Here is a 15,661-nt window from a genome sequence, read left to right as displayed (position 1 = left end):
TAAAGATAAGCAAAGTACATAAAATGATTAGATTTCCCAATGTTAGATCATCTCTAAAAATGATAAGGAGGTGATGTTCAACCTGAACTTTGATCCTTCTGCAGCCAAAATATTTCAAGCGCAGTTTTCACTATTAACACATACAGATGAATACTTAAATGGGGGCTGTCATTAAAAAGAAAAACTTCTGACAAGTCACAGGGATGCAACAACAGTTTTGATTAGTCAGATCTCACTGCTGAAACCTCCACTGATTGAGAGAATGAGCCTTCAGAAGTGTTAAAGCCTTCATGTGGTAAAGCATTTCAATCAATGGCTTAATGTGGTCTCCTCCCGGATGACTGACAGTGAGGAGCTGCAGCAAACTGTTCTCAGCTCATTCTCCTGGTTGGTTGGGGTTCTCAGCTGTAAAACCCTCACTAATCAAATACGTTTTTCTGAATGACAGTATGCTTTATTATAAAAACAATATATATTTTGTATCTATGTATTTAGTGAAGCTGCACACCTCTTGGTACTTTACAATCGTCGGCACCATCTAACAATTTGCCTTAAATCTTTAAGTTTTGTGAACAATGCCAAAAAATTCACATTTGCTGAAAGTTTTGCACAAAACCTTGGGGACACAGCTTCTTCCAAGATGAAAAGCTTGATACACATGGGGGGACATTTACTGTCATTGCGCCCCTGGTGTACGCCAGGGAGAAGGCACAGATTCGCCCCTTCTCCCTGGCTTACGTCAGCTGTATCCCCCGCTCGCCTGATGGGAAGGTGTAGATTTGTTGCGCAATGCTTGCATTGGGCACAGGGCCAGCCGACTTTACTAAACATCAAATTGCTGTAAAAAGAAGAAAAATCTTATATAAAAAAAAAACACAGAAGAAAAATTACTGACTTGTTTTATTGAAAGAAAAAAAAAAAAAAATTTGCTCAGATTGTACAAAACAGAATCTTCGTCAGGTGACAATTTCCTGCAGAAAATGTATACTTTGCTTCTGCCCTAAATAAAATGCACAGGCTGTAGAAAATGGGTAAGTATGCTTGTTCATTCAAATAAATAGAATTCAGTCTGTTAATATTTATACATATATATATAAGCATATAATGATGTGTAATGATATATTACATACTAGACTGTCACTATGTATGAACTTTTTTCAGATTCAAGTTGAAAACAACTTGCAATATAACAAAATCATAAATGTAATCATGAAACAACTTGTTATAAGGGGTTCAAAATAATGGTTTCAGGCATTGGCACAGAGTACAGCATTATGAATTAGATTAAAGACTATAGATGCCTTTACACTGATTTATTGTCCATGTCCTAAATGGAGAAATAAAGCCTCTTTTAGAGGGGCAGACAGCTGCCTGCTACAAGCACAAGTCAAGCAGCCCAATTATATTGAACAAAGGTCCGCACGAACAATCGCTGTATTGTTTGTGCGACTGTTCTCTTACATTATTGTCTGCAGGACATCCCCTCTTTCATTTATAGTATTGTCTGCAGGACATCCCCTCTTTCATTTATAGGGTTGCAGCAATCTGGTGAAGCCAGGAATGGATTTGATAAGAGGAAAAGTTTCTTTCTTTTATGTGTCCCCCATTTAGGGTGCATTCACACATTTGAGGTTTTTTTTAAATTAGTTATTAAATAAAAAGACCAGATCAGTACAACTGATATTTTTCTTCTTCTTCCTCATTCCTGGCTATGTATTCAACAATTGCAATTAAAAACCTAAACATGCAAACACAGCCTTTCTTGGGGCAATAATCGGCCCATTTAGCTGATAATTGCCCAGTTTAAAAGGCCATTAAAAAGCTCTTCCCAATATGTCTACTTCAGTACACGCACATGAACAAGTGCGGAGCTTTAATAGAGCTTTGCATTGTGCTTTTCCTCCAATGGATAAATTAACAACCAGGCGTTCCTGTTCCCCTTGTCAATAGCATGTGTTTTCCAGGATTTCTTAGGGCTGCATTCAACTTCTTCAGTTACTGGTATTCAATTGCTCAGAGTTCAGGTTAGGATGGACCTGAACATACTCGAAGTTTGCTCATCTATAAAGATCAGCCCAAGCCAGGGTCATACGGCATGTAGCAGTAAGTGATTTTCTACAGTACTTCACATTACATGAAACAACATATAGTAACTATGAAATACATTATGAACTTTGTTAATTCATATATACAGACAGATGATCTACTTGACCGATTAAAGTCCATCTCCAATTCAACACATGAGCCAAAAAAATAAATAAAGCCCATTATATATAATCTTCCTACATGATTGAAATAGCAGTTGACCTGTGTGACTCCTTTCTTATTAGGCACACTATTGTATAATGTAATGCAACACACAGTTGTAAAATTTCACATCAATTTTTACTTCTGGAAATGCATATATAAGTCTCTCTGTGTTAGAGACGGTTAGACATTAACAGTCTCTTGTAGGACTAGAAACACATCAGCTGAATTGAGTAATTTATATGTCAAATACTGTGAACATTGAATATATGTGTTTTTAAGGATTTAAAAAAGGGAATGTCTTCTCTGGCCTTTACTAACCACTGCTTACCAGGAACACTGGTCTCAACTTCAAGAACTGAATGTTAAGTTGGTGCCCAATATGTCCTGCTCATTGACAGGCGCCATTGTTACAAAATAATCAGTGTCAATTATTTACGGGTGTTTAATGTAAATACATGTATTGTTTCTAGACCTTATGGGTGCAGACTGTGTTGATAAGTCTTAAAACTCCCAGTAATTGAGTTATCAATTGAGTCTTGTTCTTTCACTGCAAATTCCAATTCTATGTCCGCACCCATTTACTCTATTGACAGTGCCGTTCCATAAGCATCTTCAGACATGACCCTCTGTGCAACATTTCCAATTACACTTCTGTTTTAGCACTGAGAGAACTGTCCTCTGTTCGGCCTTCCTCGCGGTTTTTCACATTGTCTCCTTCATCCTGCTTACACGGCAGACGGAGGAGAATCTGACGGAATTTCTTGACAGCAAAGAAATAGACAAGGGGGTCTAGGGCGGCATTTAGGGTGCTAAGGCAAGAAGTAAAGCGGTTTGCTAAAGCTAATCCTTGCCTTAAGTCACAGGGAGATAACATAGCTGCACTTTCACCTCCTGGCATGAGGACATGATAAAGTGTCCGACTAAGATGGTATGGAACAAAGCAGATCAGGAATATTGTAAGAACCAAGAGCACCATCTTCACAGCACGCTCCTTGGGTCTTCTATCACCTCCTTTCCGGAGTCTTCTCAATATAAGACCATAGCAAATGACAGTGGCTAAGAATGGAATGGCAAACGCTGCACTGAGTGATGACAGTGCCCGCAAGGATGGCGTTTCACGATACAGCAGTCGGCAAACCGTTTCTTCTGTTGCTGCTGCTCGGCCTAACAGTAATGGTGCAGTAGCAAATGCAACAATAGCCCACAAAAAGCCGCAAGTCAAATGAGCATGTAATGGCTTCCGGAACTTGACTGAGTTGAGAGGATGCACAATAGCCAGATATCTATCAATGCTTATGCCAGCCAAAAAGTAAAGACTGGCATACATATTCAGGTAAAAGACAAAACCTGACAGCCTACATGCCAATGAGCCAAAGGGCCAGCTATTTCCTGACAGGTGGTAGAAGAGCCGAGTAGGTAAGCTGAGCAACAGGAAGAGATCTGATAAAGCAAGGTGAAGGAGGAAGATGTCAGAGGGTGACTTAGGCTGGCGGTCTCGCACAAAAAGTGATAGAGCAATGATGTTTCCCAGACCTCCTACAAATAGGCCTAACAAGTAGCATACAGATAACAAGGCATTTTCCAGCCATGTTTCATGAACACAAGGATCCACCCATGCAAAACTGGAGGAGTTATCGAACATCTTGTCCCCAGAATTAGTCATTGTCACTGAGATTCTTCAGTATCGCTCTGAAAGACAGAGGCATATCCTTTAGTTATTTCATATCAAATATTAGTTACTAAAGCAAAATCAGAAAATATAGAAATTGTATTAAATAAGGTTCAGGGGGGAAGTGTTTTTAATAAGAAACTGAATACATATATTAGGATATATAGTTATCCTAAGATAATAAGAAGGTAAATACTAAAAGGGCAGACTAGATGGACCCAGTGGTCTTTTTCTGCCGACAATCTTCTGTGTTTCTAATACAAGAACAAGGGAGAGCAGTCAGAGGTTAGTTAGGGGATAGGTCAGAAGCAACATGACAAAATATTACTTTAGTGAAAGAGTAGTAGATGCCTGAAACAAACTTACAGCAGATGTGGTAGGTAAACACACAATAACTGAATGTAAGCATGTCTGGGATATTCTATTCTGAGCTAATAAGAAGGGAAATACCAAAAGAGCACACTAGATAAAACAGGTGTTCTTTTACTGAACAAAAGACTATGGGGGAGATTTATCAAACATGGAGTGAAGTGAAACTGGCTTAGTTGCCCCTAGCAAGCAATCAGATTCCACCTTTCATTCCTCACAGACTCTTTGGAAAATGAAAGGTGGAATCTGATTGGTTGCTAGGGGCAACTGAGCCAGTTTCAATTTACACCATGTTTGATAAATCTCCCCCATTTGTTTCTATGTATACATGTCTATGACACATATACATGTATAGCGCAGAAGTTACCCTGCTATTTGTTAACCCATGTGATTCCTAATATATTTGTATATCACTAACCTAAAATGGCTACTTACTACTGAAAATCAGCTCTGATGTCTATATGATGTAAATAAGTGTCTAGTTTCCCTTCACTCTGCTATCCACGCCTGTTTTCAGGGGAAATCTGTAGTAACAGCTAGATCAGGACAAATCGCTGACCCTAATAGAAGCTGTTCCTTCTGTAAATAGCAGTATACATTCTGCCATGGGTCCACCCTACTGTAGTGTTACCCTTGCCCCCAACTTCACCAGCAGCAGAAACAACAGTAGCAGCTCAGTGCTTAGTATAATCCCTTCCTCGCTGTGTTTTTTTTTTTTTTCTGCTCATTTTCCAAACCCAGAATATTTGTAACCCCTTGTCCCTCTAAACCTCTTGTTCTGCCCCTCTCAGGGGCTTAATAAGAGCAGTAAATCCACTAAAATCACCTAAATACCACTCTGAAGGGTTAATCTAAACCAGGCATGTCCAAACTTTTTTCGGAGAGTGCCAAATTTGATGAAGTGAACATGTGCGAGGGCCGACCATTTTACATGCTACATGCTATATGCTTTATAACACAGGCAGATAATAGCAAGCTGGATACCTGGGGGGCCGTAAAAGTTCGGAACGCGGGCCGCAAATGGCCCTCCGGCCGGACTTTGGACATGCCTGATCTAAACAAACCATGCAGGTTTTAAAAAAAAAAAAAAAATCCTTAGAAATGACAGGCATGTAGAGATGAGCAAACTTGAGTGTGCTGCATTTGATTAGTGGTGGCTGCAGAGGTTGAGTCCTGGAAAACATGGATACAGCCTATGGCTATGTTCACACTACGTAAAAACACGGCCGTATTTCATAACAATAGATTGTAAGCCCTCACGGGCAGGGTCCTCTTCCCCATGTATCAGTCTGCCATTTGCCTTCATGTACTGTGTTTTGATCTTGTGTTGTTTCTGCTCGTTACCCCATCTATTGTATAGCGCTCTGGAATTAAGGGCGCTCTATAAATAATAATAATAACGGCTGTTATTTGCAAATAACGGCCATGGTTGTGCAAATACGGCCGTTGTTATGAAATACAGCCGTGTTTTTTACGTAGTGTTAACCAGGCCTATGGCTTTATTCACGTTTTGCTGGCAGCTTTGGGGCTGCATCCAACTTCTTCAGCCACTGGTATTCAAATACTGTTCACTCACTTACATACACACTCACACACACACTTAGACTAATCATGACTGTATGTAATAACTAATGACTGAATTACAGGGGGCCTGAAATGTATTTTATAGGTTCAGTGAAGGAAATACTTACTAAAACCAACTTTACATATGCTGTCAATAATGGGCACCAAACTGCTACTCCATGTCGCCCCTGCAATATAGGAGCATGGGTTAAAGTCCATCCTCAGTGCTACTTTTTACCCTCATTATATCATGCCACAAAATGGTAAAATAAATTAACCAACTTATTAGCAATATATAAAGTTTGGCAAATGCACAAAGTGAATCTTATCAGCTAAGATTCTTAATTAAGGTCCTTTTACACACACAGATTTATCTGACAGATATCTGACTGATCATTGAAGCCAAAGCCAGGAACAGACTATAAAAGAGAACAGGTCATAAAGGAAAGACTGAGATTTCTCCTCTTTTCTAATCCATTCCTGGCTTTGGCCTCAAAACTCTGTCAGATATTTGTTAGAGATGAGCGAACCGGGTTCGGGTTTGAGTCGATCCGAACCCAAACGGTCGGTATTTGATCAGTTGGGGCTGCTGAACTTGGATAAAGCCCTAAGGTTGTCTGGAAAACGTGGATACAGCCAATGACTATATCCATGATTTCCACATAGCCTTAGGGCTTTATCCAAGTTCAGCAGCCACTGCTAATCAAATGGCGAAAGTTCGGGTTCGGATCGACTCGAGCATTCTCCAGGTTCGTTCATCTCTAATATTTTTGCATATTATTGCATTTTATCTAGGTGTTTATGAGTATTTAAAACCAAAACAACAAAAAAACACTACTCATAAACACCTAGATAAAATGCAATGATATGCAAAAATATTAGAGATGAACGAACCTGGAGCATGCTCGAGTCGATCCGAACCTGAACTTTCGGCATTTGATTAGTGGTGGCTGCTGAACTTGGATAAAGCCCTAAGGCTATGTGGAAATCATGGATATAGTCATTGGCTGTATCCATGTTTTCCAGACAACCTTAGAGCTTTATCCAAGTTCAGCAGCCCCAGCTAATCAAATACAGAACGTTCGGGTTCGGATCGACTCGAACCCGGTTCGCTCATCTCTATTTAAAACCAAAACAACAAAAAAACACTAGAGATGAGCGAACCGGGTTCGAGTCGATCCGAACCCGAACGTTCTGTATTTGATTAGCTGGGGCTGCTGAACTTGGATAAAGCTCTAAGGTTGTCTTCTGGAAAACATGGATACAGCCAATGACTATATCCATGATTTCCACATAGCCTTAGGGCTTTATCCAACTTTAGCAGCCACCGCTAATCAAATGCCGAAAGTTCGGGTTCGGATCGACTCGAGCATGCTCCAGGTTCGCTCATCTCTAGTTTTAAATCCAGACATATATTTTTTTTATTTATCATTTTCTCCTTTATTGCTCCATAGAAAGATCAATGGAAACAAACCATACCTATAAACATGCTGTATTTAAATTAGTTTATTGAAAATTAGAAAGACCCTTGCACAGGATCCATACATAGCCCACTCCCTTCCGTACACTTAGGCTGCCTTTACACAGGGAGATTTATCTGACAGATTTTTTAAGCCAAAGCCAGGAACAGACTATAAGGCTATGTTCACACTACGTACATTTCAGGCAGTATTTGGTCCTCAAGTCAGGTCCTCATAGCAACCAAAACCAGGAGTGGATTGAAAACACAGAAAGGCTCTGTTCACACAATGTTGAAATTGAGTGGATGGCCGTCACATAACGGTAAATAACTGCCATTATTTCAATATAACAGCCGTCGTTTTAAAATAACAGCAAATATTTGCCATTAAATGACGGCCATCCACTCAATTACAACATTATGTGAACAGAGCCTTTCTGTGTTTTCAATCACAGCCTCAAAAATACAGCCTCAAATATACATAGTGTGAACCCAGCCTAAACAAGGAACAGGTCATAAAGGAAAGACTGAGATTTCTGCTCTTTTTAAATCCATTCCTTTGGCTTAAAAAATCTGTCAGATAAATCTCCCTGTGTAAAGGCACCCTTACCTTCAGCTAAAGAGGAGAAAATTTAGGGTATGTTCACATGTCTTTTTTGGCCGTATTTATGCTTCAAAATTACGGCTGTTCAAAAATACAGCCGAAAAAAAGACATTGTGTGAACATAGCCTCAGGAGATTTTATTTTCCTTATGTTGCTTTGACAGTAAGAGACGAACTGTGGGGAGTTTGACTATAGGGTTACAAAATTTAGAGAATACAGTATTTAGGCAAATAAATTCCTTGAATTATATGAACAAAAATTCAACACTAAAAACATTCAACACTTTTACATAAATTAAAAAAAAAACACATGAAGGGGAATGTCAGAATGAATATATGAATCAATAGAAAATTAATGTATATGGGGCAGATTAAGGCTATGTTCACACAACGTCAAAAATGGAGAAAAAAACTTCCGATTTCGCTATTTAAAAAAATGTCTGTTTTTGCAGCAATTGAAGTCAATGGGAAGACGGACGTCCTATGCACACAATGCATTGAAAAACGGACGTTTTTGCCACGGACGTCAAAATAATGAACATGAACATTATTTTCGGAGGTTTTTTTGTAAACAGCGGACGTTTCTTATTAGTTGTTCACACACAGTTCTTCTTTTGTCACCGTTCTTTCTCCGTTTTTACTATTAAATTCAATGGATTTTTCAATTAAGCCGAAACCAAAGGCCAATTAGTAACCCCAAACTAAAATAATGTGCAAACACCCGTCATTGCACTAAGGGGATGCCAGGGTTCGAAAAACGTCCGTTATTTTAAACTCAAAATTTTTTTAAACGGAGCTGAAAAAAACGTTGTGTGAACATAGCCTAACAGAGAAGAATGCATTCTTTCAATCAGAAATCATAAGAGGGGACATTATCAACTTGTACGTCTATACAAGTGACACATAAAAGGGTCCTACTCCTTAGGGAAAAATAGGTTTCAGCAGGTTAAAAGTTCTATAAATGCACCACAATGGTATTGTATATACACTGCTGGCTTTATTGGATATACACTATGGCTGAGGTTATTACATTTGCACTATAGATGTTATATGCATTACTGCTGATTGTTCATACACAGTAAAATAAAAGCTAAATAGAACTATCATTTTGATGTGTGAACAGATGAAAATTTTTTTTTTCCCTGTCGTCCTATTGGCCTCACAATAGCTGGGGTGTTCTCACCCCTGTGGGCCACTAGGACGAGTGGAATTTTAATGATTTAAACTTGTAGCTCCTCCCACCCCTGTATATAGTGCCCCTCTACCTTCCACCTGTCAGTTTTTATTTTTCGTCCCTTTGGGTACGGGGGGCGAGTGGTTAGCTCTGGTCCTGGATGTCCGGGGCCGGAGGTAGCTCCGCTTTTGCCTTCGGGCATTCGGCGGCGGTCCGGCATCTTGTGGTGTCCTGGGCCGCTGTATTTCGGAGCGGTCTCCATACCTGGAGGCCGCCATCTTTGCGGAGCCCGGGATCCGGAAGTGTCTCTGACGCACTTCCGGTTTCGGAGCGCGATGCGCCCGTTAAGCTCCGGAGCTCCACAGATCGGCGAAAAACGCGGGTAGGATAGTCGGGAGGCCGGCGGCGCCTTCCTAAGGTACAGGCTCATTACCTTTTCTGAGGTCTGTGTTCTGGCCTATTCTTCAGCTCCGCCCCAGGGGGGCGTAAGGGGGCGGGGCTTGTAACTTTTGGCGCCAGTTTGGCGTTTTTAAACCCCACCTGCACTCAAAGCTCTACCAGTGTGTCTGGATCTCTCTAGCTGGTGGATGTGTTTAGACAGCGGTGTCGCCTATAGTCTTCACAGTCTAAAGTAAGTGTTGCGCTTAGCTCATTTATGGTTTTTCTATGAATACTTGTTACTCATTTTAATGTATGATAGATGTCTTCTAAAGAGGGTTCTGAGAGGAGAGCCTCTGATGGTCGAAAAACACTGTCTAAGAGAAAACATTTCTCATGTGCCGACTGTGATAGAGACCTTCCTGATGGATGGGAATATTTGAAATGCCATGAGTGTCGTGTTACAGCCTCAAGTGACGAACCTACCATACATGATGTGGTAGGTTAACCCCTTCCTAACATTCTGTTTATCCATTTAAGTCCATAAGTGGTACTTATATATATATATATATATATACCTATTCCCACAGGTGGTGTGGGTAAAGCAGTCTCTGACGGGTATCCAGGACTCTGTGTCTGAATTGAAGGAATCCTTCCAGAGTGCTAAGAAGTCAAGAAGGGATGAACGCCCTAAGTGTGTCTCGCCATCTGGACGGGAGTATAAGATTGTGGATGAAATTGGCTCATCTTCTGATGATGATGACGATATTGAGACTATAAGAACATATTTTCCTGTTGAGAAAATGCAAAAATTCATTAGAGTGGTTAAACAACAGAACGAGCCACAGTATGATGATGAGGATAGACCATCCACATCTAGAAGAGCCTTTGATGTGGATGATACGTCTATGCTCATGTTAAAAAACGAATGGCGCAAGCCTGAAAAGGCTGCGGTTATAAGCCGTAGATTTAAGGCTATGTTTCCACTGATGGAAGACAAAGCTAAAGATTGGCTTTCACCTCCTAAGGTTGATGTAGCCGTAGCTAAATTATCTAGACGTACCATGGTTCCAGCCGAGGATGGGTCCAGTTTAAAGGACCCCATGGACAGACGCCTAGAGGTATCTCTTAAAAGAGCCTACTCTGCGGCCTCTGCTCAAGGGGCTGTGTCTATTTCAGCCTTCGAGGTAGGGAAGGCCTTGAGGAAGTGGCTTATGAAGACACAGGATGACATAGAATCAGGAGTAGGGAGAGATGAGATACTTACTGCCTTTAAAAAGATTAATCTTGGAATAGATTATCTTTGTGACGCGGCCTCCCAACAGGTCAGGCTCGCCGCCAGATCTATGTCTCTCTCCACTGCGAGCCGTAGGGCTCTGTGGTTGAGGCCCTGGTCAAGCGACTGTTCCTCCAAGTACTATCTGTGCAACTTGGAATATAGTCCCGGGAGGCTATTCGGCACTGAATTGGACCAATTAATGCTGGATCTCTCTGATAAAAAAGGGAAGAGTCTCCCTTATGAGCAGAGGAAAAATCGCCGTCAGTTTCGTAGAGAGAGAACTCCCCAAAGAATGCAACAGTGGCGATATTCCACAAAGGGTAGAGGTGGCTATGCCAGTAAAAGAGGTGGACAGCAGTCCAAAGGAAACAAAGAGCCAGATTTCTGACTATCCCCAGCAAGTAGGGGGACGTTTAAGTTTTTTTGTAAAAATTTGGGAATCCAGAATAAAGGATCCATGGGTTCTCAAGATCATTCGGGAGGGTTACTCCCTTCCTCTGGAGTCCCCCCCTCCAGAGAAATTCTTAATTTCAAATCCTCCTCCTTCCCCAAGGAAAGAAATTTTGGAGAAGGAAATAAGGCTACTGCTCTCCAAAGCAGCCTTGGAAGAGGTCCCCCCTTTAGAGAGGCAACAGGGAATATATTCGCCAATTTTTCTTGTGCCAAAGCCTTCTGGAAGGTGGAGAGTTATCATAGATCTCAGATTCCTAAATCAGTTCATAATAAAGAAAAAATTCAGAATGGAAACGATAAGGTCTGTTCCATTTATCCTTTCACAGGGGGACTTTCTAGCGTCTCTGGATCTGCAAGACGCGTATTTTCATATCCCGATTCATTCACAGTTCAGACAGTTCCTGAGGATTGCCGTGTATCTCGAAGGTCAGCTCAAGCATCTACAGTTCAAGGTACTTCCATTTGGCATAACCACAGCACCCTTTGTTTTCACCAAGGTGGTTTCCGCGGTGGTAGCGGAACTCAGGCTTCAGGGAATGAGAGTCATCCCTTATTTTGACGACTGGCTAATCATAGCGCAGTCTGCAGACCTCCTAGACGCCCAGGTTTGTATAATTCTCCAATTCCTACAGGAATTAGGTTGGATTATCAACGAAGACAAGTCGGACTTTCTCCCAGCAACATCAAAAATATTTCTGGGATTTATCGTAGACACTCTACAGATGAAGTTATTTCTTTCACCACAGAGGAGACTGAGAATCCTTCAGGGGTGTGCTTTCCTTGCAGTGCCAAGACAGGTATCGTTGAGGACACTAATGAGATTTCTAGGTCTACTGACCTCCTCGGCAGATGCAGTTCCCTGGGCCTTGTGGCATATTCGAGTTCTTCAGATGGAAGTCCTCCAGGCGTGGGACAGAGATCAGACTACGCTGGACAGGAAGATAGTATTATCTTCTCGAAGCAGACAGTCCCTGTCGTGGTGGAAAAATCTAAAGGAAGGGAAGAGTCTAGAGGAGCCCTGTTGGACCATAATTACCACAGATGCTTCAGGCACCGGTTGGGGAGCACACCTACAAGAACAACAGGTATCGGGAGTCTGGACCAGGGAGGAGGCAGAGCTTTCCTCCAATACCAGGGAACTGAAGGCAATATTTTATTCCCTCAGACATTTCTCTTCACAGATCAGACAGAAAGCGATCCGTATACGAACGGACAACATGGCGTCGGTTTGTTACATCAACAAACAGGGAGGCACGAGATCCCAGTCCCTTCTGGAAGAAGTGGGAAGGATCTTCAACTGGGCGGAAGGATGGATAACCAGGTTATCAGCATCCCACATCAAAGGAGAGCAGAATGTACTAGCAGATCGTCTCAGCAGGGGTTTGACAGTGCCGGGAGAATGGAGCCTCAATCAGGAGATATTCTCAGAGATTGTGAAAAGGTTCGGAATTCCCCAGATAGATCTGATGGCAACAAGACAAAATACAAAACTCCAGAGATTCTGCTCCCTTTACCCCGCAGACAAACCAGTGGTAATAGATGCCATGACCATACCCTGGACATACGACCTGGCCTACATTTTTCCACCAGTCTCAATGATACCGCGTGTATTGTTGAAAGTCAGGCAGGATCAAGCAGCTGTCATCACGGTGATTCCATTCTGGCCAAAGAGATCGTGGTTTCCTCTCCTTCTGCAGATGAGTCAGGGGAAATTTTGGAGACTCCCGCTGAGATCAGACCTTCTTCTACAGGGGTCTCATCAATGCAAGAATCTGAAATCCTTCAACCTAACTGCCTGGCTTCTGGTAGGTCCCTATTGAGAACCGAGGGTCTCTCAGAAAGGGTGTTGGCTACGCTTTCTCACTCAAGGAGTGAGGCGACCAACAAATCATATACAAGAATTCAAAAAAATTTTCAAACTTGGGCAACCTCTAGACAGGTGGATGCTCAAAATCCATCAATCCCACAGATTATGGAATTTCTTCAAGATGGATTCGATAGGGGGTTAAGACCTAACTCTTTAAGAGTTCAGGTAGCAGCCATGTCAGTCTTTTTGAACAGAAAACTGTTGCAAATACAGGAGGTAAGAGACTTTTGCAAAGCGGCAGACCGATTAAGACCTACAGTGGTAAAATCAGTTTCACCCTGGAACCTAGTTTTAGTCCTCAAAAGTTTATGTGCAGCTCCATTTGAGCCTCTTCAGGAAGTGGACTTAAAATACTTAACTTTGAAAACAGTTTTTCTTCTAGCTATTTCTTCAGCCAAACGCGTTGGAGAACTTCAAGCCTTGGGCTCTAAAGAACCATATGTCCTATTTCTCAACAACAGAGTGGTGCTCAAACTGTTGCCTTCTTTCAGGCCGAAAGTTGCTTCCTTTTCTAACCTTAACCAGTCCATATCTCTTCCAGTATATTCTCCTGCGCCTAGTGAAGACGGTATGGATTTTTCTTCCCTGGATGTAGTGCGATGTCTGAAAATCTATCTGCAGAGAACAGCCCAGTTTCGCAAGGACGAAAACCTCCTAGTCCTTTTCCAGGGAAGATACAAAGGTAAGAAGGCTTCCAAACCCTCCATCTCTAGATGGATATGTGATTGTATAAAAATCAGTTATAACATGTCGGAAACTCCAGTTCCGGAATTTCTGAGGGCACATTCTACCAGGTCTGTCTCTACCTCATGGGCAGAAAGAAGTTCTATTCCCATGGAGAACATCTGCATGGCGGCTACATGGTCTACCCCCATCACATTTCTAAAACATTATCGGATTGATTCCTTGCTTTCAGCTAATACCGGATTTGCAAAATCTGTTCTCAGTTCTGTGTCTGATGTCCCACCCTAGGGGATTTGTTGTTTGCTTGCTAATTCCCCAGCTATTGTGAGGCCAATAGGACGACAGGGAAGTTAACATTTATTATGTTAAATTGTTTTCCCTTAGTCCTATTGGCATCACAAGAGTCCCTCCCTTTGAATAAAGTTGACTTGTTAATAAACTGACAGGTGGAAGGTAGAGGGGCACTATATACAGGGGTGGGAGGAGCTACAAGTTTAAATCATTAAAATTCCACTCGTCCTAGTGGCCCACAGGGGTGAGAACACCCCAGCTATTGTGATGCCAATAGGACTAAGGGAAAACAATTTAACATAATAAATGTTAACTTTTTGCAAAAGCAGGTAAAAATATGTACATTATTTGGATAATTGTAATGAATTACTGCCATTATTCTATACAGTTTGTGCCCTTGGCCCTTGACTTAAATAGAGTACATTATTATATTGAAAAAACGGCTGTATTTTAACCTCAATTTTACAGCTTTATTTTTATTTTACTGTGTGTGAATTTAGGCTAGCGCTGACACTATTATGTGTGCACACTGCCGGTGCTGTTACATATACACATAATATATCAGTGTCACACAATGTATAGGTAACCTCAGATATTACTTTGGTCTAAAAACCTGCCTGAAATTACTGACAGGTGTAGAGAAGATCAGGTATAATGGATTTACAGTTGTCATACATGTAATAACACAGTCTAACAAAAAGTTAGACATTCCAGTTTCGACTGTTATTGCCAAAGGTTTTCTGAGAACTAGAGTGAACAAGTTGAGAGCATTTCATTCACCTAAAGCAAGCAGAGATCTTGAGGAATTAATATGTAAACTATATTAAAGGGGTTATCCAGCACTACAAAAACATGGCCACTTTTCCCCCTACTGTTGTCTCCAGTTCAGGTGCAGTTTGCAATTAAGCTCCATTAACTTCAATGGAACTGACTTTCAAAACCCCACCCAAACTAGAGACAACAGTAGGGAGAAAGTGGCCATGTTTTTGTAGCCCTGAATAAACCCTTTAAAATGCTGCAAAACTTGTAAAGTCATAACACCCCTTTAAATGATCTGTAGATTGAACATTTTATCCTGTGACTTAACCTATTCCAACCAATTATTTATGTACATTCATTAAAGACAAATCAGTGCTATCTATGTAAGGTCAATGTATACTGTAGTTTATATACACATAAGAGCAGGTACATTTGCAAATCACATATAGTTTTTGAAATGTTAACACAATGGGATTCCTGAGCTCCGGTTAGAAGTGCACAGAACAGAGCAATCACACAGTCACTTTTAGAACAAGGAAGGCACTGGAAAGAATTAGACACCTACTTTACCTACCCCATACACCAAGCTCCCCTGGGGCAGAAATTACATTAGGGGTTTCCCAAAAGTGGTAACTTTTTTTTCCAGGGGTCACAAGTTAATGGGACTATGACTTATTACCAGACCTAATTTGCTATAGCCACCATTATAAATGATATACTTACAGCCTCAGTCTCCAGCTCTTCTCCCAGTCTTAATGGTCTTCTCTTTTCTGTCTTTTAGTTTAAGTAGGATTGCATACATGTCTTGGGGTAGTGAAATAGGCTCTTTCACTAGAGGGGAGGGTATCCCCCACATTCCTGTC

At 41.3% G+C, this 15,661-nt stretch overlaps 1 protein-coding gene across 2 annotated transcripts; it reads right to left on the bottom strand.

Annotated features, from left to right (window-relative positions):
* Positions 1 to 934: 934 nt before the first annotated feature.
* GPR17 (G protein-coupled receptor 17) lies at positions 935 to 15,661 on the bottom strand. 2 transcript variants are annotated; one of them, XM_069973861.1, is made up of 3 exons: positions 15,522 to 15,661; positions 5,980 to 6,039; positions 935 to 3,939 (listed from the first exon to the last, which is right to left on the bottom strand). In XM_069973861.1, exon 3 carries the CDS (start codon positions 3,911 to 3,913, stop codon positions 2,894 to 2,896), a length of 1,020 nt encoding a protein of 339 aa, XP_069829962.1. In that variant the 5' UTR covers positions 3,914 to 3,939; positions 5,980 to 6,039; positions 15,522 to 15,661; the 3' UTR covers positions 935 to 2,893. The 2 variants fall into 2 exon arrangements, with proteins under 2 accessions (XP_069829962.1, XP_069829963.1); XM_069973862.1 differs by lacking the exons at positions 5,980 to 6,039; positions 15,522 to 15,661 and adding an exon at positions 4,286 to 4,388.

Source organism: Dendropsophus ebraccatus, chromosome 6 (genome assembly GCF_027789765.1).
Source record: "Dendropsophus ebraccatus isolate aDenEbr1 chromosome 6, aDenEbr1.pat, whole genome shotgun sequence".
Taxonomy (NCBI): Eukaryota; Metazoa; Chordata; class Amphibia; order Anura; family Hylidae; genus Dendropsophus; species Dendropsophus ebraccatus.
This window is presented reverse-complemented; position numbering and strand designations above follow the sequence as displayed.

Excerpts from the sequence above, each read along its gene's own strand:
- GPR17 (XM_069973861.1), bottom strand. The coding sequence starts at position 3,913 with ATGACTAATTCTGGGGACAAGATGTTCGATAACTCCTCCAGTTTTGCA.